The sequence below is a fragment of the Salarias fasciatus genome, chromosome 10, assembly GCF_902148845.1.
Source record: "Salarias fasciatus chromosome 10, fSalaFa1.1, whole genome shotgun sequence".
Classification (NCBI taxonomy): Eukaryota; Metazoa; Chordata; class Actinopteri; order Blenniiformes; family Blenniidae; genus Salarias; species Salarias fasciatus.
Genome location: NC_043754.1, coordinates 12,460,765 through 12,481,357, shown reverse-complemented (window position 1 = coordinate 12,481,357; position 20,593 = coordinate 12,460,765). Strand labels below are relative to the sequence as shown.

The 20,593-nt window shown below is 45.8% G+C and overlaps 2 protein-coding genes across 3 annotated transcripts; one reads left to right on the top strand and one right to left on the bottom strand.

The window, feature by feature from the left end:
* The first annotated feature begins 4,129 nt into the window (after positions 1 to 4,129).
* On the top strand, positions 4,130 to 16,650 carry slc7a3a (solute carrier family 7 member 3a). Of its 2 annotated transcripts, XM_030100949.1 has the most exons (12): positions 4,130 to 4,223; positions 10,652 to 11,310; positions 11,403 to 11,564; positions 11,923 to 12,097; positions 12,191 to 12,306; positions 12,503 to 12,725; positions 12,829 to 12,968; positions 13,060 to 13,162; positions 13,257 to 13,486; positions 13,598 to 13,764; positions 13,937 to 14,045; positions 14,133 to 14,287. In XM_030100949.1, the coding sequence occupies exons 2-12, from the start codon at positions 10,944 to 10,946 to the stop codon at positions 14,285 to 14,287; spliced, it is 1,947 nt and encodes a 648-aa protein (XP_029956809.1). In that variant the 5' UTR covers positions 4,130 to 4,223; positions 10,652 to 10,943. The 2 variants fall into 2 exon arrangements, with proteins under 2 accessions (XP_029956809.1, XP_029956810.1); XM_030100950.1 differs by lacking the exon at positions 4,130 to 4,223 and having other exon boundaries at positions 10,944 to 11,310; positions 14,133 to 16,650.
* Positions 16,651 to 19,107: 2,457 nt separating this feature from the next.
* Positions 19,108 to 20,075, bottom strand: LOC115395420 (ras-related protein Rab-39B-like). Its single transcript, XM_030100958.1, has 3 exons — positions 19,835 to 20,075; positions 19,491 to 19,761; positions 19,108 to 19,327 (listed from the first exon to the last, which is right to left on the bottom strand). The coding sequence occupies exons 1-3, from the start codon at positions 20,047 to 20,049 to the stop codon at positions 19,172 to 19,174; spliced, it is 642 nt and encodes a 213-aa protein (XP_029956818.1). The 5' UTR covers positions 20,050 to 20,075; the 3' UTR covers positions 19,108 to 19,171.
* Between the last annotated feature and the right edge of the window lie 518 nt (positions 20,076 to 20,593).

Below are 20,593 nucleotides of genomic sequence, written 5' to 3'. Positions count from 1 at the left end.
GGGCGCATCTGGGCGTGTGATCTAATTTAGCAGAAGGAGAGGAACACCCTGAAGGCCTGAATCGTTCTGAACTGTAAATTGGCTAAATGTTTCATTCATCCCGTATGTACACTGTAGTATGTTTGACCATACGAGTTCTGTGTGTAAAGGAGAGAAGCCTCCTGCATCCAGCTGTGCAACGTTATTGGACAGATTCTTCAAAGTGACTAAAAATGTCAATAGAAAACAATCGGTTAAACAGTGTACTTTAAATTTGGTCATAAAACAGAATTTACTGATGCAAATGCCAAAGATTTATGAAGAATTAAGCATGTAGGAAGCCATTGTCTTCCATTGTGGCGTATTCCAGGAGTACGAAGTGTTGAGAGGTCAGAGACGTGGCCGAGATAGGGAAGGCTGAAATCCCTCCGCTGGTCCACAAAACGTCAAGAATGGGCCAAGGGAAACTTGACAGATTTTTCTGATGCAATCAGACTGACTTCCGATTGGCTGAATCGGTTATGCTCCGCCTCAATTCAGACTCCAGCAAGGTGGAGGTGGTGGGTTGAACCATTTTGGGTTGAAGACACAGTTAAAATCAGCTCCCAGAACTACGGCTTTTTAAGCACCGACAGAAAAAAAACTCTTTCAAGAAGACCATGACTTTTAAAGAGGACGATGCTTCGTCACATGCATCAAGGCCTTAAAGGGGACCGGAAAATGCTACAGTTTCCTGATAATTCAGAACACCAATGTTTATTTATGCACGATAAGATATTCTCCTAAAAAATACAAAACCTGATATTTTACATTCATAAATACTCAGGTTTGAAAAGCAGAATAAGTTCACACTGTCTGAACACGACTTTCCTCTGCTGGAGCTGCTCCTCAGGAAATGGAGGGATTAACAGGAGAAGGGAAATTCTCACCGCAAGTGGATTAAAGTTGTCCCAGAATAGTGATCTTGTGATGCAGCCCTTGAACTGCAAGTGATCCAAAGCGGGCATGACAACTGCAGTTTCCACATGGATTTTTTTTTTCCTTTTAATTATGACCAGTAGGTTGATAGACACACTGACTCACTTAAAAAGTCCCCTGCTGGGGGAAAAAAAAGGCCAATAAAGAAAAATTGAATGAAGAACATCAAATAAATCAACATTTATATCTGAAACTAACACTCAGAGATAAAAGTCGGAGCAAAACCTTCATCTTAACACACACACAGTTCAGGTGAAGGTTTGTGCACCTTTCTCTGCAGGGTTTGCAAGCGTGTGAGAGATGGTTTTCAGTGGAAACTCTCAAATTCCTCTCACTGGTGACCCTGAAACTGCCAGTGTGTGTGTGTGTCTCTGAGCTGTGATCCCCTGCAGCCCCTCACCACCCTGAGATGATAACATGGAATGATGGTTTAAAGAAACACAAAGTTTTCAAAGTTCATTCTGAGCTGAATTTACGAGTCCTCCGCCGGTTCTCTCCTCGCCTTCGTTTTCCCTCACAGTCCAGAAACATGTGCTCGAGTTTAATTAGTGACTGTAAAACCACATAAAGACGTGACTGAGTGATGAACTGCTGGGATGGTTTCAGCCCCACCGCAGGGCCAGGCAGCTTGCTTTGACTTTGGGATACTGGAATCCTGCCGTGATATCAGGATACATGACTCACAAATCATGAAGAAGAGTTGAAGTTGTGTGATACTGTGCTCTGCTTGCAGGGACCATGTGGGGCCTGGACCTGCCAGGTATCTTTCGACACTGTGATCGTGACCTATATAACCAGCGAGCTTTGATGTGCTGTGCCTCGTCCTGACTGATGAAAGTGGGCAGACAGGATTGGCGGGGAGGGCCGCGGCAGATTAGGAAGTGTTTTGTTAGCCGTTTTAACTCCGGAGCCCGGTGTGAAGCCGTGACGCTGGTTGTGTTTGCTGAGACACAAAGTTGGGTCAGCTTGATAAAGTGGAAGTGAATTGAAAGAGCAACTTAAAGCAGTGTGGCTGGGCAGAGACAAAAGGTGAGACGAGTGGCTGCTGCACAACCCCCGAACAAAGAATGGCGGGCTCAGAGGCACAGAAAGCAATTTACTCCATCATTTATTTAAAGGCTCTGCTTGTTGCCCATGTCTTATAATGAACAGTGTATTTCACCTTTTACGGAGGAGCAACAGTCTGCAGTGTTTAAATTGTGTAACCATGGAAACCAACAATTACATCAATTATGGCTAAATAGTGGTTTTAGAAAAGCATTGTGAGAACACACAAACAGTGAAGCATTTATAGAAGTTTCGAAGAGACACTTAGCCTTCTTAGTTACTATTAACTGGGAGTTTTCAGTGTTTCGGTATTTTATTGAACTCCTGTTAACAGAGGGAGGGGGGCTCACTGACCCTGAACTAACTCAGGCTGTCTGAAACCAACATGAAACTGCAGGGAAGATGAACTTTAGTTTGTGTTTAGATAATCTGTTATACGTCAGTCTGAAATACACATTTTCCTCTGAATGAATTATGGAGGGAAAACGAAATTTTCTAATGAGGCAGTAATGTTTATATTTAGAGCAATAGTTTCTGTTTAGAGAAATAACCTGTAGCTTCAGTCCAATCCCAACTTTCACAAATTTTTATGTCACTTTTTAGCCCTTAATCCTTGACTTTAAATCGGCACTGATCAACATCATGAGATGATACAAGAAAGATTATGTACTTATGTACTCAAACTTTGCAAAGTTCTCTAAATTACTGCTGCCAGAGAGCTGGAGGAGAATCTCACTGAGATACAACAATGTCTTAAGTACAAATAACAGAAATACAAAAGTACAAACATAACAGTACAAATGTTTTTTTAGACATTTCACTGAAATTTATCAATAACATTGGCTTTACATTAAACTGTAAGAGACATAGTTTTTCAAATTTATGGACAATTTCATCACGTACTGTCTGTGCCACAACAAAGGAAAATCTTTAACATTTGAATTTAAAGGTTATTACGGCACTATTTTACCAGTGCAGCTGGGCTGTATGTGGCCTTGAACTAAAATATGTTAGACACCCCTGAATTAAAGAATGTAGGAGTCTAACAGTAAAGAGATCGACCAAGATTAAGTGAATTTTTTCCCCATTACTTTTCTTTATGGTTTGAGAAAATTTCAAACAAAAAGGCAGCTTTTGATTCTACATCAAGATGAATATATTCCCTAAAAAATAAATAAACTCTCTTATTGCCCCTTCACAATGCTGAGGTTACTGAGTACATATACACATAATAGAAATTGTTTTGTTTTTCCTCCTTTCCTTTGAATCTGAGAAACAAAGCAACATACAGTACATGCAGTAGTTGCCAGAGTCTGCAGCTATGTGTTGGCTTTTCATTTGTGCTGTATTTTATATGTCCTATCTTTATTATCTCTTGTTTTCATTACAGTACAAGAAACAATATGTGCCACAACATTACAAATGCATTACATAGCATGGGAATATAATGCAGTGTATAGCAGCATCACATAAAAAAAATACAGATTGCTGGCTGCAAGTTTTTAAAGAAAGATTTAAAAGTACAACATTCTCTGATGCTAACCAGCAATGGAGATTTTTGCAGTCCCGCCACCTTCGCTTGTTTGAGTAGTGAAACCAGGAAACGCGTGGCTGAGGCAGTCAGGTCGTCTATTGCATGTTCAGGGATCCTCTCCTGTTCTGTGTTGAATTGAAACCTGATTCCTTCAGCAGTGTTTCAGTGTTTTCTGGGTCAGACTGTACAGAATACAGTCGGGGTTGTGATCTATTTGACGAACGAACCTTTTTGATGTACTGATTCTATTTTAGTGAGTCAGTAACATAAACAGAACTGCTTCACCCATGACGGACGCCGTGGTTTCCATATATGGGCATCATTACTACTACAGGAAACTATGCGAGCTGTGAGGAGTACGCACTCATTTCACCGTACGTCCTCCGAAGTTTGCTCCACACCGAGAGAAGGGGCATTAATGTTTGCGGACCGAGCTCACCTGTGGCCGTTTATCTGTACAGATAAGGAGTTGCCCGGTTTGGTGGAAACACATGTCCTCTTACGTGAGGGATTCCATTCATGTCCGGGAAACCCCGCCTACCGCCCGTGTTTGGTATACGCCCTCGCGGTGCTTGTAATCAAAACTGTGCACGAGCGGGACATTTCATCAGCAGCCTCGGCATTAACGACTCCCCCATCACTCCGTCTCAGTCATTTCACTTTTGACGACCAAAAGTCTTTACAGGTAACGGCATTCACCTTTTATCTTATCACGACAGCGGACGCGCTCGCGCGGTGTTTGAATGTATTTTCCACTCGAAGGTAACGCGGTTGTAGTAACGCACGAGCGGACTGATGCAATACTCCTCGTGCTGTCCGTTGTGTCGGTACACAGTTCGAAATGAATGAGGCATATGTGTCTTTCTGTCGGTCACCTGTGTGTATAAACCGGTTATAACGTTGACTTGGGGTAGTCGCGTGTTTTATTAGCAGGAGTTGGCGTTATTACAGAGCGGGGTTACTTTGTCATTTGAGCGGGGAATCAGCTGATGGAGACGATCCATCGTAACATTATCCCGGAAAACGGCGTGTAATTCAATCGAAACACGATCGGACGGTTTGGAAATGCCCCAAAAATATTTCTCCTGTTCTAACCCAAAGTTTGACGAGCATCAGCTGGGGTTTCCATTGATTGTTTTAGTCTTAACAATTAGCACGTCGTGCTACTAAATGTGCGGTCAAGGCGTGGAGCGGACGCTGATGTTGCTTTCAAAGACTGTGGAAAAAACAATAAATTCCTGTCAACTTGTACGAATATGAGTGCAAACACGACTCTCCCTCTTGTTAATTTGCTGACACAAATCAACCCGTCTCCTGTCGGCGTGTATATCATAATCTCACAGTGTGTACCTGCACAAACTGATGCAATACGAGCAGGAAGCTGTCTCATAAAAGTGTCTTTTCTTGTATGCGTTGCAACTTTAATCCTCGCGACGAGTGGATTTATATTTCACCACCAAACTTCTTAATTCGACTAGTAAATTCCTACACATTTGTAGAGACTATAAATTGCAGCAGCGGTGATTGTTTATTGCCGCGTTATGGAGGCATTACGGGCGATTACTACGTTTTTAGTGAAGGTGAACGCAACATTGGAGCCACGTAGCTAGCTGGCGTTGTAGCCGCCGACGGAGGGTTTTCATCCGGACACAATTCCTCCATGTGGACGGCATGGCTTGTAAGTTATTGTATTTTTCTTTCCTTTTTTTTAAACTCTCGATTCATTTAAGTTTTAATAGCTTCGACGAAAGAACGAGTGTCTTCAGTGTAACTCCCTGCTCTTCCCGGATGGAGAGCCAACATGTCGCCCTGCAGGGAGTCACCATGCCCGCGTTGCATCAGCCGGGCTGCAGATTGAAATGTTAAATTACGGGGCTGGCAGTGAGAGATCGTGGATGTGCAGATGCAGACCTGCTCAGCTGCTGCCCGGGGGGGTCAGGTGGTTGGATGGGGTGGAGTTGTCAGGCTGACCAGACAGCTGCATGCCACGTTACCTTCTCAGGACAGCAATGACACATCAGCCTTTAAAATCAGCCTAAATCCACCAGGAGTTTGTTTTCAGGTGGTGTCTGCAAATTTAACAAAAACTAATGTTAGACTTTTCACATTTTAATTATTCCACTTGGAAAAACAGTGTAACCAAGGTTACTGGTGGTAATGGCTGATTTGCATTTTCAGCACAAACTGTTCAGGAAAATTTTATGACAAATTGTTTTAATTGTTTAACCATCAAGCTCGACGGCTGTTTCATCAGTCTGAATAATCTGTTTGGAATTTGGCTCATGAAACTTCAACATCCGTCATACTTCAGATTACTCATTATGGTTTAATTTGAAGTTAGCTGGGTTAGTCTCGGGTTAGTTAGTAGTCAGATCTCGCCATGTCAATGTGCCAAAAGTGGCAGATTATCCCTGTGCATACTCCATGGATGTGTGTGTGCGTGTTAATATTGACAGTGTTGGCATCAGTCATGGGAAAGCGAACCAAGTCTTAGTTCAGCTGCATTCCTCTTCAGAGCTACGGCAGTTTTTGGCCGGAGTGGCGATGTCCTGCCAGGTGACTGAAAGGGTCATACAGTTCAATGTGTCCGCACACACACACACACACACACACACACACACACATTTGCGGAACCTTACACAACTATGTGAAGTTTTTGTATATGTGTATGTGTGTATATACATACACATATACACATTATTTCCCAGCTCTAAAAATGTGCTGTCCGTGACTTCAAAGACCTGGAAAAGCATTGTGTGTTGTGTGAAGAATGCTTCACGTATACGTTCCGGGGTTGTGCAAGGTCACATGAACTTGTGTCAGTGGATGCAGAGAGCTGGACACGGTGTTCAGCTGCCGGGCACCACACATGGCAGCGCGGCTTCATTACAGCCTCTGATCTCAGTTGTATTATTAGGGATGCGTCAGCTTGAATTTTCAGCTGTGCAAATGCAAAGCAGGCTATTTTACTAACTCAAAAGAAGATGCGCTTAGTTTACCTATTTACAGCATATTTATATTCAAGCTAAATATTGAATAATAAACCTTAAAGCTGCTTACCTAGACTTAAAGACTTTCTGAGAGGAAAGTTTAGCTCTCTGAATAGAATAACTCTCACTAACTTTCTGCCATTCATTCATTTGAAATAAAGACTGATGCTGTTTTGATTTTTTTACATTTTGACAAGTAAACATTGTTCCTTGTTGTTGTTGTCAACATGTACAATCAAAACAAAGCCATGCTTTACTTATGTGGCTCAGACTGGAGACAGGAACAAGCTATAATGAGGTTAGCAGGTTTGCTACACCTCCTCATAATCCTCTTAGAGTCGGTGGCAGCAGTTGCAGCAATGCTAAGTCAAGGAACAGGACCATGATCCCAGAAACCTGCTGGAACTGGAGCTCTGTTGACCCAAGTTTGTTCCACACAGTCCATCAGTTGTTCAGATTCAGCCTCATGTTTACAGTGGCTGAGCTGTAAACAAAGTCAAACGAAAACCAACCCATGCTGGAGTTAAATATTTGCAGCCTGCTGAAAGCCTTGTGTGTTTGTTGTAAGGGTTAGATCTTGGATTATACCAGTCTTTTTTCCTGTGGGTGTGTGAGCCGGTAGAGTTTGTAGATGGTGTACTCGTCGGCCAACAGAGCTACCTGTCACAAACCTGCCCGTCTCAGCAGAACGGCCTGCCTCGTGAAAACCACAAGGAAAAGATTAGCGGCGAGATGACGTGACGGCGGCCAGGCAATTTTAAGACCACCCTTAAATAGAGTGATTTGGCACTTTTTTCTAAATGTAAAGTAGAAACTCTACCAAGACTGTGACATTCCTTGAAAGAGCTCACTTCGACTGTCTGTCCTTTCAATTCTCTTGCACACGTCGGTGTCTCGGTGAAGGTTTGCGCTGCGTTGGCCGGACCCCCGCCGAGATCACAGCCCGCCTGGCACACCGGTCTGCTAATAGCAGTTTATTGACACGACGCTGACACCTTCAGATCTCAGTTCCTGGTGTGCGAGTAGAAAATGCTCCTGGAATGTCACACCAAGCGGGGAGTGGGAGCATTTCCACCGTGTACCAGTTTCCCATCAGTCTTCAGAGAGCCGACTGTTTATTGTGTTGCTTGTCTGGTGCTTTCTGTGCTGTTTTTATTTCATTGTTTGGCACTGTTTGTCTTTTTCTCTCAACACTCTAACTGTACTCGGCCGGATATTTCTCGTTTTGAAATAATAAAACTTGAAAGGCTTTGATAAGTAGGTTATGTTTCTTTTGTGGTATTATTAGAATTGAGTCATTGTACTGTAACATTGTCAGAGCGTGTGTCCGGTGTTCGATGAAAAAGGCCACAATTAGACCATAAGATCATCTATAGCTTTATTTATTGACTTGCAACTTGCATAAGCTGAACTTGTTCAACCGCCGTGCTTCAGGTTTTTTTGTTTACCTAACGAACTTGAATCCTTTCCCTACAGCGTTTCAAGCTGTAGTGTGTTCCTGCTGTACCGCGTCCAGCTTTTCGGGTCGTGAAAGGGCGTTTTGGCTAAACTCTGGAGCGGAGTTGACTATCGGGCCCATCCAGCCACGACTCTGCCACACAGGCGGCCCGGTGCGTTCCGGTGGGCTCGTGTTTCACTCCTCCTCTTCGGAGGAATCAGGTGTCACTGCATTAATAGCCCCGAGCATGCCGCGACGCCATTTTTGACGCCACCACCCAAATCCCCACTTCAAACGCCATGCTAATAATACCCGGCGATTATCTGAAGTATTTATCAGAATTCTGCAGTTTCAGAGTAACAATCAGACAAAAGTATTTTCAGTCTTTATTTTGTGCTCCTACCTCTATAAAGTAACGAGAGTTTCGTACGGCTCAGAGCTGTTTGAGCTGTCTCGATGGAGTATTGGAGGGAAAAAAGGGATAGTCGTTGTTGAAGTTTAGCCTGCCGGGTCATTTATGGACATATTCTTGGCTGACTAGTGTAGTATTTAAGAGATAAGATAAAAACTGCGAGCCTGATTTCACCCCGACTTGTGACCACGGGAGAGTTGTTTTAACTTCTCATCGCCGCTGTTTACGCAAGAAACCAGGAAGAACGAAGACAGTAACATTGCACCACTTCACCCCGAGAGAAAAGTTGAAGCGTCGCTTCCTGACTGTCACACTCACACATTCACGCACACGGATTCATGTACTCCGGTCGCAATTCTGCACAGACGTCTCTGTGTCCAGAAGTCGACTGTAGTCGGTGATAATTCCACCGTCACAGTGACGCTGCACAATGAGCCGCTGTCCTGATTCGCTGAACCCAAACCTGAGTCTAAACCCTCTGGAGACACTATGTATAAATGCATCAGCTGTTCATCAGGGTGACTTTTTGACACACTGATCCATCGAGAACTTCTAAACAATGAATTAAGGCTTCATTTGTAAAACCTTTTGCATGGATGTTGAAGATTCACGTCAGAAAATGCCATAAAATGTCACGGTGATCTTCAGGGCATTTTCATTTTCGCTGCCATTTGTCGAAACTTCTGACATGAAAGAAGGATTACATATTAGACAACAAAAATAACAGCACACTTGTGTTACGACAGGTTTGTGTGAGCTGCGTTGGTGTATTTAGGAGTGTTTGCTCTTAATATTGTTAAAGGTTATTAACCTGCGCCGTGTCATTGTAGTGTGCAACAGTGTAAATGTTTTCCACGCTGTAAGGTCGCTAACCCTAATGCTTCCATGCGTCCAGCTTTGTTTGTCACCCGTAGGCTTATCAGATTCCTGAAGTGGTGTTTAGTTATTGCTTGATGTGCGTGGATCTGAGTGCCCCCCCCTCCCCCCCAGACGCAAATGGAAAAACATCTGATCTGTCTCTGTCAGATGTGAGTCGGAGCATCCCTGACGTGTGCGAGTGCAGGTTTTGGTCAGAATCGCGGTTTATTCACCCCGTCCTACCTGTCACTTCCTGTTTATCCCCAAGTTCAGTTTGACCTTAAATCAAATGGGTTTTTTTTTTTGAGACACGGGACACGGTCGTGGTTAAGCCGTGCCTCTTGAAGCAACGCCACCTTTTCTGCAGAACAACCTCTCAAACCTCACTTTGTTTTTGTTTCCAAACTGAAGAGTCTGCAGGTGCATGAGATACAAAAGAAGTTTGAACAAGTTTTATGAGTTTCCTGATATAAAACGAGAAGTTTCTAGAAGTTGTAAACCTGTCAAGCTCATTGTTATTCCACATTCCGCTGATTATTTCATTATCATATTATATAATTCAAAGTTGCTTTTCAAACTAAAGTATCACATTCAGACTTCTGACGTTCACAAAGCTTTTCATATCTGAAGCGTGGAGATGATTTTTTTTTCAAAAACGTAATTAATGGACTACAGCGTCACAGTTCCTTTTTTTTGCTTGCATTTTAACCTGAGGTGTTCTTTTGTTTTTCTTCTTGAAACACGGTGAACTTGGTGTGCAGCTGCTGCGCCGTGTCTCCTCTCATGTTGATGTTAGCTTAAATTCAACCAACCGGGCCCTCACCTTTTTCCCAGGCTTCTCCTTTCTGCTGAAAAAACACCACATGCTCGTCTCTCGCAGTTAGGGAGTGGTGTTAATTTAGGCGGGGTCTTTCTTTTGTTTTTATAGGGCGCGTACTGTTTCGGCTTTATTTATCAAAGCAGAATTAAGACGGGCTTGGGAGCTGGCAGGCCGGCTCTGACCTTGCTTTTGTCTTAGCGGGGGCTCTCGCCGCCCCGCCGGGTCTCGTGATGGCTCGCTAAGCCGTGAAAGGTAGAGGTATGAATTCCAGAAGGTTGCGTAACTGCCGATCATACGAGTTCCCGAGTAGTCGGGTTATTGTACAGTGATTTGTAGAAACCTGCCGAACTGGCTGATAGTCCGCCAAGAAAGTTCAAAATCCTCCAAAGAGGTGTGTGTGATATCGGTTTGTATCACAACACGCTCCTGTTGGTTCAATCCAAGAGCATTTCTGTTTTAGTTTCTCTATATTTCTGTCAACTTTAGTAAAGAAAACGTAGCATAATTCCTACTTCCTAACAGAGTTATAAGAATTGTAAGCTTTGTGAATTTGTCCCTGTTTGACTTCCTGTTTCCTTCTTGTGTTTCCTCACAGGTAAATTTCTGCTGCTGCAAAGTTCCCGGACCACACACACACACACACACACCTGCTGCTTCCTGTTCACTTGACACAGGTGGTCGTTACTTAAGCCAACATATCTTTGGGAAAGGACCGATTTTTTTTTTGATTTTTTTTTTGTTTACTTCACTCCAAATGCTGCAGCTCAGTCAAGTCACACCTGTTTAGTTTTTAAATTTTTTTTTAAAGCAGTGTCAATCACAGACACCCACACTCGCAGGATTTAAGACAAACAGCCTTCTCGTGCGCCCACACGCTCACAGCGAACATGGCCAGCACGCTGTCCAACTTTGGCAAATCCCTCCTGCGCCGCCGGGCGTTGGACTTCTCCGGCGAGGAGACCCGCTTCGCCCGGTGCCTGTCCACTCTGGACCTCATCGCCCTGGGGGTGGGCTCCACGCTGGGCGCCGGCGTCTACGTCCTGGCAGGCGAGGTGGCCCGGGAGAAGGCGGGGCCCGCCATCGTCCTCTGCTTCCTCATCGCCGCGCTGTCCTCCATGCTGGCCGGCCTGTGCTACGCCGAGTTTGGCGCCCGCGTCCCCAAGACGGGCTCGGCGTACCTCTACAGCTACGTGACGGTGGGAGAAATCTGGGCCTTCATCACAGGGTGGAACCTCATCCTCTCCTACGTGATAGGTGAGTCGGAGGTGCAAGAGAGAGAGAGACGAAGTGAAATGAGGGATCGTAAGTGCAGCTGACGTAGCGTGGCCGTCTGTCCGCTCTCTCAGGTACGGCCAGCGTGGCGCGAGCCTGGAGCTCCACGTTCGACAGCCTGGTGGAGCAAAAGATCTCCAGCTTCTTCAAAGCCTCCATGTCGATGGAGGTGCCGGGCGGCGTCCTGGCCAAGTACCCCGACCTGTTCGCCCTCATCCTGGTCCTGCTGCTCACCGGTGAGTCCTTCTCGCCCACTGGACAGGGAATCGAACCGAAGCATTTTCTCTCCACGGTGTATTTGAGTGTTTGGAAAAGATTCTGTCAGTCAAAACTTTCTCAATTCCTTATTCCAAACCGGCAGTTGGATTTTTTTGTACCATTGTTTGTGCCGGTTACATAACAGACACCGGTTGTCACACCGACACGGCGGCTCGCGCAGCCTGCCAGTAACCGTGTGAGGAATGACTGGAGCTCTGGTGTCGCTGACTGATGGTTGGTCAGACGCCATGAAGCACAAACTCGTCCACCCACATAGCAGGACACGCTGTTATTGATGCTGAAAATGAACCCTCCTCCTCCTCCTCGTCTCCTCAGGACTTCTGGCCTTCGGCGTGAGCGAGTCGGCGCTCGTGAATAAAATCTTCACGGGCATCAACCTGGTGGTTCTGGGGTTCGTGATCATCTCGGGCTTTGTTAAAGGGGACACGGCCAACTGGAACCTCACCAGGGACGACTACTTCAGATCTGTGAACCAGACAAACGGCAGCGAGTCAGTACTGGAGAATTCACTCCCTTGATGCTTTAGGAGGAGTTTTTTTGTTCATGTGGGTTTGATGTTTGTTTCTCATCTTCTGTCGCTCAGTGTGGACAAAGAGTTTGGCGTCGGCGGTTTTGCTCCGTTCGGCCTCAATGGCGTCTTGTCTGGTGCGGCCACCTGTTTCTACGCCTTCGTGGGCTTCGACTGCATCGCGACGACAAGTGAGTCAGACTTCAGTGTTTGCATTCGGTCGGCCGATCACACGCTCCCAGATGTTTAGAAAGAGTCTTGTGTAAGGCCGTCTGAAATCTGCCAGATGTGTGAAACTGCCCCTGCTGCCCTCGCCGGTCATTCGAGCCTGCACCACACTGATGTGAGCCGCTCACCCTGTTCTCTCTCTTTCCCCGCCGTCCGCAGGCGAAGAGGCCAAGAACCCCATGCGGTCCATCCCCATCGGCATCGTGGCCTCGCTCCTCATCTGCTTTTTCGCCTACTTCGGCGTGTCTGCCGCCCTGACCCTCATGATGCCGTACTACCAGCTCGACGTTCAGAGTCCCCTGCCCGAGGCCTTCAGCCACGTCGGCTGGGCGCCTGCCAGATACATCGTGGCCGTGGGTTCGCTGTGCGCCCTGTCCACCAGGTGAGGATGGAGCCCAAAGCGTGCTGAATGACTAGGATCAAGTCTGGATCATCACACTGTAGCTGCTTTTTGTCGCTGACTGTCGCCTCCGGTTTTCTCTCAGCCTTCTCGGCTCCATGTTCCCGATGCCCCGAGTGATTTACGCCATGGCCGAAGACGGGCTGCTGTTCCGCACCCTGTCCAAGATGCACTCTCGAACAAAGACCCCCCTGCTGGCGACCATTGCTTCAGGCGTCGTTGCGGGTACGGGAGCCGCGCCAGTCGCCGTCGTTCTCCAGCAGCAGCCTTTCTCTCCAGGACCAATCCTTCTCACACCCTTCTGTTTTCCCTCCAGCTCTGATGGCCTTCCTGTTCGACCTGGCTGCTCTGGTGGACCTCATGTCCATTGGAACTCTGCTGGCGTACTCTTTAGTGGCTGTGTGCGTCCTCATCCTCAGGTCAGCCCCTGCCTCAAACTTCTTCTCCAAGTCCCCTGGAACTGGATGTTTCTGCAGCATCGGCGCTAACAGGACTTCCCGTCTTCCTCCTCAGGTACCAGCCGGGAGCCCTGAACTCCTCCAGCCAGACGGAGAAGCTGGTGGAGCTGGTGGAAGGGGAAAAGGTTGCCGTGAGCGGCGGCGACAGCGGAGACGAGTACGGCATGGAGACGGAGGACCGGCCGCTCCGAGAGAGCTTCAGCGCCAAGCTGCTCTTCTGCCCCAGCGGGAAGAACCCCACGCAGACGTCCGGGACCATCGTCTACGCAACCACGGCCATCATCTGTGAGCGCCTCGCCCGGAAATGACGACCAATGAGCGCCATGTTTTTACTGCACACCGTCTGACCCTCCTGCTCTCCTGTGTGTGTGTGTGTGTGTGTGTGTGCGCGCGCAGCCATCCTTATGACCATACTGTGCATCTTGTTGGCCAACTGTCTGACGGAGCTCCTCGCCGGACACATGCTGGTGGTTGTGCCCTGCGTCATCTTGACGGCGCTGTGCGTCGTCTGCGTGGTCATCATCTGGAGGCAGCCGGAGAGCAAGGAGGCGCTCACGTTCAAGGTAACCGAAACACTGAAGAGTGTGTGTGGAGTGGCGGTTAGAAAAAGCTTTTGTGCAGAGCATAAGCCATGCAGCCTCCACACAGAAAGACAGCTTCCTGGTGGAGAACACCTTTCACACAGCCTTGTGGAGCGTGTCTGAGTTTGAATCCCTCCTCCTCCTCCTCTCTCAGGTCCCGCTGCTCCCCTGGCTGCCTCTCTTCAGCATCTTTGTCAACATTTACCTCATGATGCAGCTGGACTTGGGAACATGGTGCCGATTCACCGTCTGGATGGTCATCGGTGCGTTCGCCCGCCTCTTTACCCGTTTCTTCCTTTCATCTCTGCCGCTCCTCGACTGTCTAACAGTGCTCGCCGCTCTCCCAACAGGCTTTGCCATCTACTTCTGCTACGGGATTCGGAACAGCAGCGAGGCTAGAAACAGGTCGCCCATGGGCAAATACCAGCCCCCGCCGCAGAACAATAGCCCCATTTACAAGGGCGCGCCCGACGACAGCGACCTGGAGACGGGCGGCAGCCCCTGATGGAGGCCGGCGTGAAGCCCGGGCCGCGTTTCACAGCGTCGACACACATTTTTGGGCCTCCACCTCCAGAGTGGCAGGCGACTGCTGCGGTGTCGGCGGCCAGAGACGCCGTCCCGGGCTGCCGAGGAGAGGAGAGGCAAGAAGACGCCGCACAAACATCTTACCTCTGAGCGGAAGGCTGAATAACTTGATATTTAGACACTGTGACCGAGCCGCTGTCCGGCCCGCGTGTCTGGTTTTCGATCTGTTCCTACCTAGCCTTAGCCCTTCAGAGACTTGCACCTGCCTGTAACACTCGCTTTACATGGACCGAACTAACACCGAGTGACGATGCACTCGCAACAGTCCTGTTTCCGTTCTGTTTGTTTATTATTTTTTTTTACAAACCGTTAAATGGAAGAATGTTACAATTCAGATGTTCTCATTCTTTTTTTATCTTTTTTTATTTACTTCCTCTCCACTTGACATGAATTACAGCGACAGTGTAAATCAGAAGTTATGAACTGAGTGGGTTTACAGATAAGGAGCTTGTATGACTCTACAGCTGTAACAGTTTGCCGGTGTGTCAACAGGGTCGTGCTGAGATTGTGTAGTTGGGTTGCAGATGTCGTCTACACTGTGAGGCTCCAGAACTGCAGCTGAAGGTCGCGCTGTTCCGTTAGGAGAAGCAATTTTTTATTTTTTTTTTTAGATAGATTATCATCCTGCTGACTCCCCCCACACACACACACACACACACACACCTGCCAGATAACAGCAGTACACCGTGTGGAGTTTCCACATCAACAAATTCCCGACATGAAATGAGAGGAATCGCCGGAGTGGACCGTCTTTTATTTGTTTTTCCGTGGGGCGGTCTTCCTGGTGGATCCACAGAGAGATTCAAACCAGCTCTCCTGGTTCCAAACTGGCTTTACTAAACCTCGAGGCCATCATGACAGAAAGTAATTCAGCATTCTGGGTTATTTGTCTCGCTGAAACTTTGACATTTTTAATCCATTTTGATGAAATCTGTACCAGGGAGCTGACGACGGTTAAAAAAGGTCGTTAAAAGCCTGAATTTAAATGAAAACTAATTGCACATCCTGTTCTGTCAGGTCTGCTGGTTATGTGTCAGCTGGGGAGCTGCTTCTTAAAACAAAAACCACTAACATGTTTTCTCTTTTTACATCCTTGTGAAAAAGCGGATTTTCTTTTTCACAAAAGTTCTTGTTTAGTTTCAATTGAAACTTGTTCTTGGCAGCTCTGTCTGTTGAGTAACCTTCACTTTTCTTTTGAATTTACCTTTTTTTTCCAGGTAGAATTGTTAATATTTATATGTTGTTAGTGTTGTTCTGTTTGGGTTAGCTTTTCTTTTGCCTTTCATATCACTTCAATCAATCAGTGCGCTTTTTAGATGTATTTTAATTGTCACATGTACAGTTTTTAGAGTGCTGATCGTTTCTTTCTGCTGCTCTTTTTCTTTTTTCTTCTTTGTTTGTGGAGGAAGACTTTAATTATCACACGAGCTGACCGCGATCACTCGTGATCCACCCTGACCAAATGATTCTCATCCTGTCGGAAAGTTTCTCTTTCCAAAGCAAAGAACGACCGCTGAAAGTTGGTCCCTAAATTGTATCATTGAAAAACTATTTTTATCTCAGTCCTGTGAAGTCAGTATAACTTATTGTTCATAGTTTGTTTTTTTGTTTTTTTTCTGCTGTCCTGCTAAAGTTATTTACTGTAGAGTGTACAGTATTTGTTTAAGATTGTATCTGTATTTGTATAATGCTGTAAGTTATACAAATATGATTCAGTATAATTTGATTTTTTTTTTTTTTTTTGTGAATTAGTCATGGAACACTTTCTGTATCAAATCTGCAGAATTCGATATTTAAAAGAACAAACTCTCACTCCTTCTCTGAGATAAAACGGTTTTGGTAGAGGCAAAACTGAGGAAGGCACTAGCTTGTTTTAGGTGAATCACAAGTCCACATATCTCCCAGAATGTGTTTCGGAGCAGCAGAGGATGGTAGATCTGGATTTCTACAGTCAGCTGTGGTGTTTGATAACCATCCGTCTGCCTCGGAAAAGGCGCCAGGGGCTGCTACAGAGGCCAGCTGCCTCCAATACTGTCTGCCAGGGTTTGAGCTGCTATTATGGATCAAAATATAACGCTTTACATGTAAAATGTGCTCATTGGGAGGTTTATGTACCCTCAGCCCTCGTGCCTTTCAAGTATCAATCTGATCATCTCCCTTTTCCACACCGTCTCCACAGCAGCTACAACCTTTATCTTTGTTTTGTACCCTGTACATATGGCTGTCATGTATAAAATGAACTGTATTTTCAATGTTTTTTTTAATAAAAATGATTCATCCTTACAAAAAAAATCTTGTGTCTTGAGTTTGAAAACAACACTAACATAATTTCCTCAAATAAAAGTACATATGCTTGTATTCTAAAGAAGTTGCTTGTGTTTTTATACTAATTTTTCCTTTAGTAAAGCCATGATCAGCTCTATTATTGTAGAAAATATGTTATAACGCAACATTTTATTATGCTTATCTGATATTTATGCCATTCCTGAACTGTTAATATAATTTATCTAGAGAGAAAAAAAAATCATACCTGTGATTTACTCTCTGGATTGTAGCAAAGTCCTTGTAGCAGTAAGGACACTGGGATTAGTTCTGATATGTTCAACAACAAAATTCAACATAATAACGTTATCACATTATTTATGTAATTTTAATATCTTTAGGAATCTTGAATCTCCTCACGTTATAAAATATTCTTCCTGTATTACTGAGATCTGGAATCACAAATACAGTGTTTAAATTATATTTAAATAACTTTTCAGCCATTAAAACAGTAAAAGTAAAGTACAGACATCCTAAAATCGACTTAGATACGATGCTGAAATGTAAATATTTGACGTTCCTGTCGATGTTCTCTTTGAGCAGCGTGTTGTGGAGCAACTTCCGGATTTTTTCCGCGAGTCACCGGTGACTCACGCTGACGTCACACCGCCCACAAAGGACGCTCCGTTACAGATGAGTACAAAGGTGTGTCTCCTTAGGCTCTGTTTAGAATACAGTGGCGCTTTGAATTAAAATATTTAATTTTCTATTGAAGATCAGATGTTCTTGCTTTTTTAAAGTAGTACTGATACACATGCCTCACAGATTTATTTTAAGTTTTAATTATATAGAGAAGCTTTTATGTTATTGTATTTATAATCTTCCTAATTTTTTGGTTAGTCAGTAAACGTAAATCATGTCTGTGGTGTAGTTTCTGGTTTGTAGTTTTTGAGTGATGCTGATGGATTGAATTTGTCAAATGTAAAGCTGCTTTTCAAGTGAGACTGCCCTCTCGTGGTCACACACGGCATCAGGCTGGAACTTTATGTGACTAAACATTTTACTGTGCAAATATTTCATATTGCCTTTATTTATAATATTAGTGATAAGTTATTTCCCACCAAGATAAATCCTTATTTGATGGGATTTGTCTGCACACATTGCTTCTCGGATCTGAGTCCATAATTTGGAATGACAGCAAATCACATTTATATTTACCGTATATTTATATTTATATATATATACTTATATTTATATTTAAGTTTCAATTTATATGTGTGTCCAATTTAGAGTCAGTCCAAAATATCGTGATAAGCAGTTATTTTCCCTTTATTTATGATAATCTGGAACAGGAGCCTGTACGGTGATGTGGTGGTTAGCACTGTCATCTCACAGTGAGGGACCCCCAGTTCGAGTCCATCTTGTCCTTGTGGACTTTACATGTCCCACTTACCTCCATTGTTGAAAAAGCAACTGTTTAATTAAAAAAAAGTATAATGAAACTTCACAGTCAGTTGTATTGATTGATGTATCGTTCACTGTTTATTCATATGATTAGTAATTTAATCTAACCTTCATGTCAGATTAAAGGACCAGTGTGGAGGATTTGGGGACATCTAGTGGTCAGATTGTATATTTCTTCTTCCGGGTGCTTCAGAGAATCTGGTGGCGAATTGATACAAACACAATTTTAAAGTATTGTTCTCCCGTCCTGCTACAATGCTCTTCTAAATCCAAACAGACTGGACCTTAGAAAAGAAGGTTGTGTCCCACCAACACAAGGAAGTGTGTAACTGTTGTAAAATGATTCCTATGATGAAGGTAAAGGCCGTCAGTGAGCAGGTGCAGCAGCTCTCCCTTCCAGCAGCTGCACCTCTGAACCTTTTCACAGTGCCAACTCGTTCCTCATCAGTACGATGAGAGAGGAGTTCCTCAGACTTTGGTTCACCTGGAGATCCCTCTCGCCGCCTTTGTGCTTTCAGCCTCTCGGACTTTCAGTCATTCTGCGAGCTCTCCTGGCCTCTTTGAGTCTCTGACTCTCTCAGAGTCTTACAGACACGACACGCCGGCGCCTCCGGTCCCTCTGAACGCCTGGCCGGCTGGGTGCCACGCTGGAGTGGTGCGAATGGCTGCGGACATGGCGGGGATTTCACAGCTACGCCCAAAATACATGCACAAAGAATAGTGAGAGGGTGGGGCGAGGGGGGGGGGGGGTTCTTGTGCTTCTATGCATGTTTTAAACAGGCACCAGAAGGGTAACATGTGGTTTTATACAGAGAAGAAGAAGAGTGTGTCTGCACTGTGGAACATTAAAAGTCCCGAAAAGGAGGCCTGAGAGCAGCCATGGCGAGAGAGAGAGAGAGAGAGAGAGAGAGAGAGAGAGAGAGAGAGAGAGAGAGAGAGAGAGAGAGAGAGAGAGAGAGAGAGAGAGAGAGAGAGAGAGAGAGAGAGAGAGAGAGAGAGAGAGAGAGAGAGAGAGAGAGAGAGAGAGAGAGAGAGAGAGAGAGATTTTCCAAAAACAAAAGTAGAGAGCTGTTTTGAATCAGCAGAAACACTGCCGGCCGCTCTTGGTGACCTCTTCGGAGGAGTGGACAGTGTTGGGGACGAACCCACTCTTGACGCCCTCCCAGCCGTCCTGGATCTTGATGTCCCCGCTGCGCACCAGCTCGAAGATGTCCTTCGTCAGGTCCACAAATGCCTGGAAGCACAAGCAGAGTCCGGGACATCACCGAGCAGCGAGAGCAAAATGAAGCTCGAGACACGAGAACATTTGACTGAGAATCATCGCCTTTGTTCATCCTGCAACACAATTCAGATTTTAATATGAGTAAACTGTCTCATGAATGCATCGACACGTCCACCTTCTCCACGTTGATGGCGTCCCGCGCCGACGTCTCCACGTAGCGCATCCCGAACGCCTGCGCCAGCTTCTCCGCCTCCTGCTGGGTCACCTGCCGCTGGGCCTCCAGGTCACACTTGTGGCCGACCAGCAGGAAGACGATGCCGTGCGGCTGCACGTGGCTCTGGGCCTCCTCCAGCCAGTTGTGGACGTTCTGGAAGGAGCGGCGGTTGGTGATGTCGAAGAGCAGGAGGCCGCCCACCGAGTTCCGGTAGTAGGCTCTGGTGATGGACCTGGAGGCACAGAGGTGTGTGAGCGGCGCTGAGAGAAACACACAGGTGGCCAAACACAGGATCCAGTCTTCACCTGAACCTCTCCTGTCCGGCGGTGTCCCAGATCTGGAGCTTGATCCTTTTTCCGGGCTCGATCTCCACCAGGCGGGAGAAGAAGTCCACCCCCACGGTGGGGTCCGACACCTGGGCGAAGCGGCCCTCGGTGAAGCGGCGGATCAGACACGACTTGCCCACGGTGGAGTCTCCGATGACGATCAGACGAAACTGGTAGAGCCAGATCGTCTCCATCTCTCATGAAAACTGAATCTGGACGAAGAAAGAAAGAAGTTTTTCTCAGGATCGATATATATAGAACTTGCATAATGGAACCTTTAAACCTGCAGCATGCGGCAGAAAACTCTGTTAAATCAGATCTGTTCAAATTAATCCAGATTTTAATGAAGATCTGGGTGATTCAGCTTTAATCATGACAGAATGAGACAATCCCAGCCGTGTCCATGTGATTTACAGTTGGGTGATCTAATTTGAGGGGAAGGAGGGAGGGGGCAGGCCACTCCTCTTCAACTCAATAAACAGTGGCGTAGCCAGCCCCCATGTGGATATAGTGGAGTGGTTGATGAACGGCAGCGAGGCCTTCCGTCCAGATAACAATGAGCTGGGAAAAAGTGAGCGGTAACTGAAACAAGACGGGGGCCTTGAGGGCCATCCATCATGACAAATCCCACTGATTTGATTTTATTGTGAGGCTCTTCATATCTGATTCTTTAAAATTCATGAAATTAAAAAAATGGTGAGAAATTACCTTGAGTTGAGAGCTCAGCAGCAGTGAAAA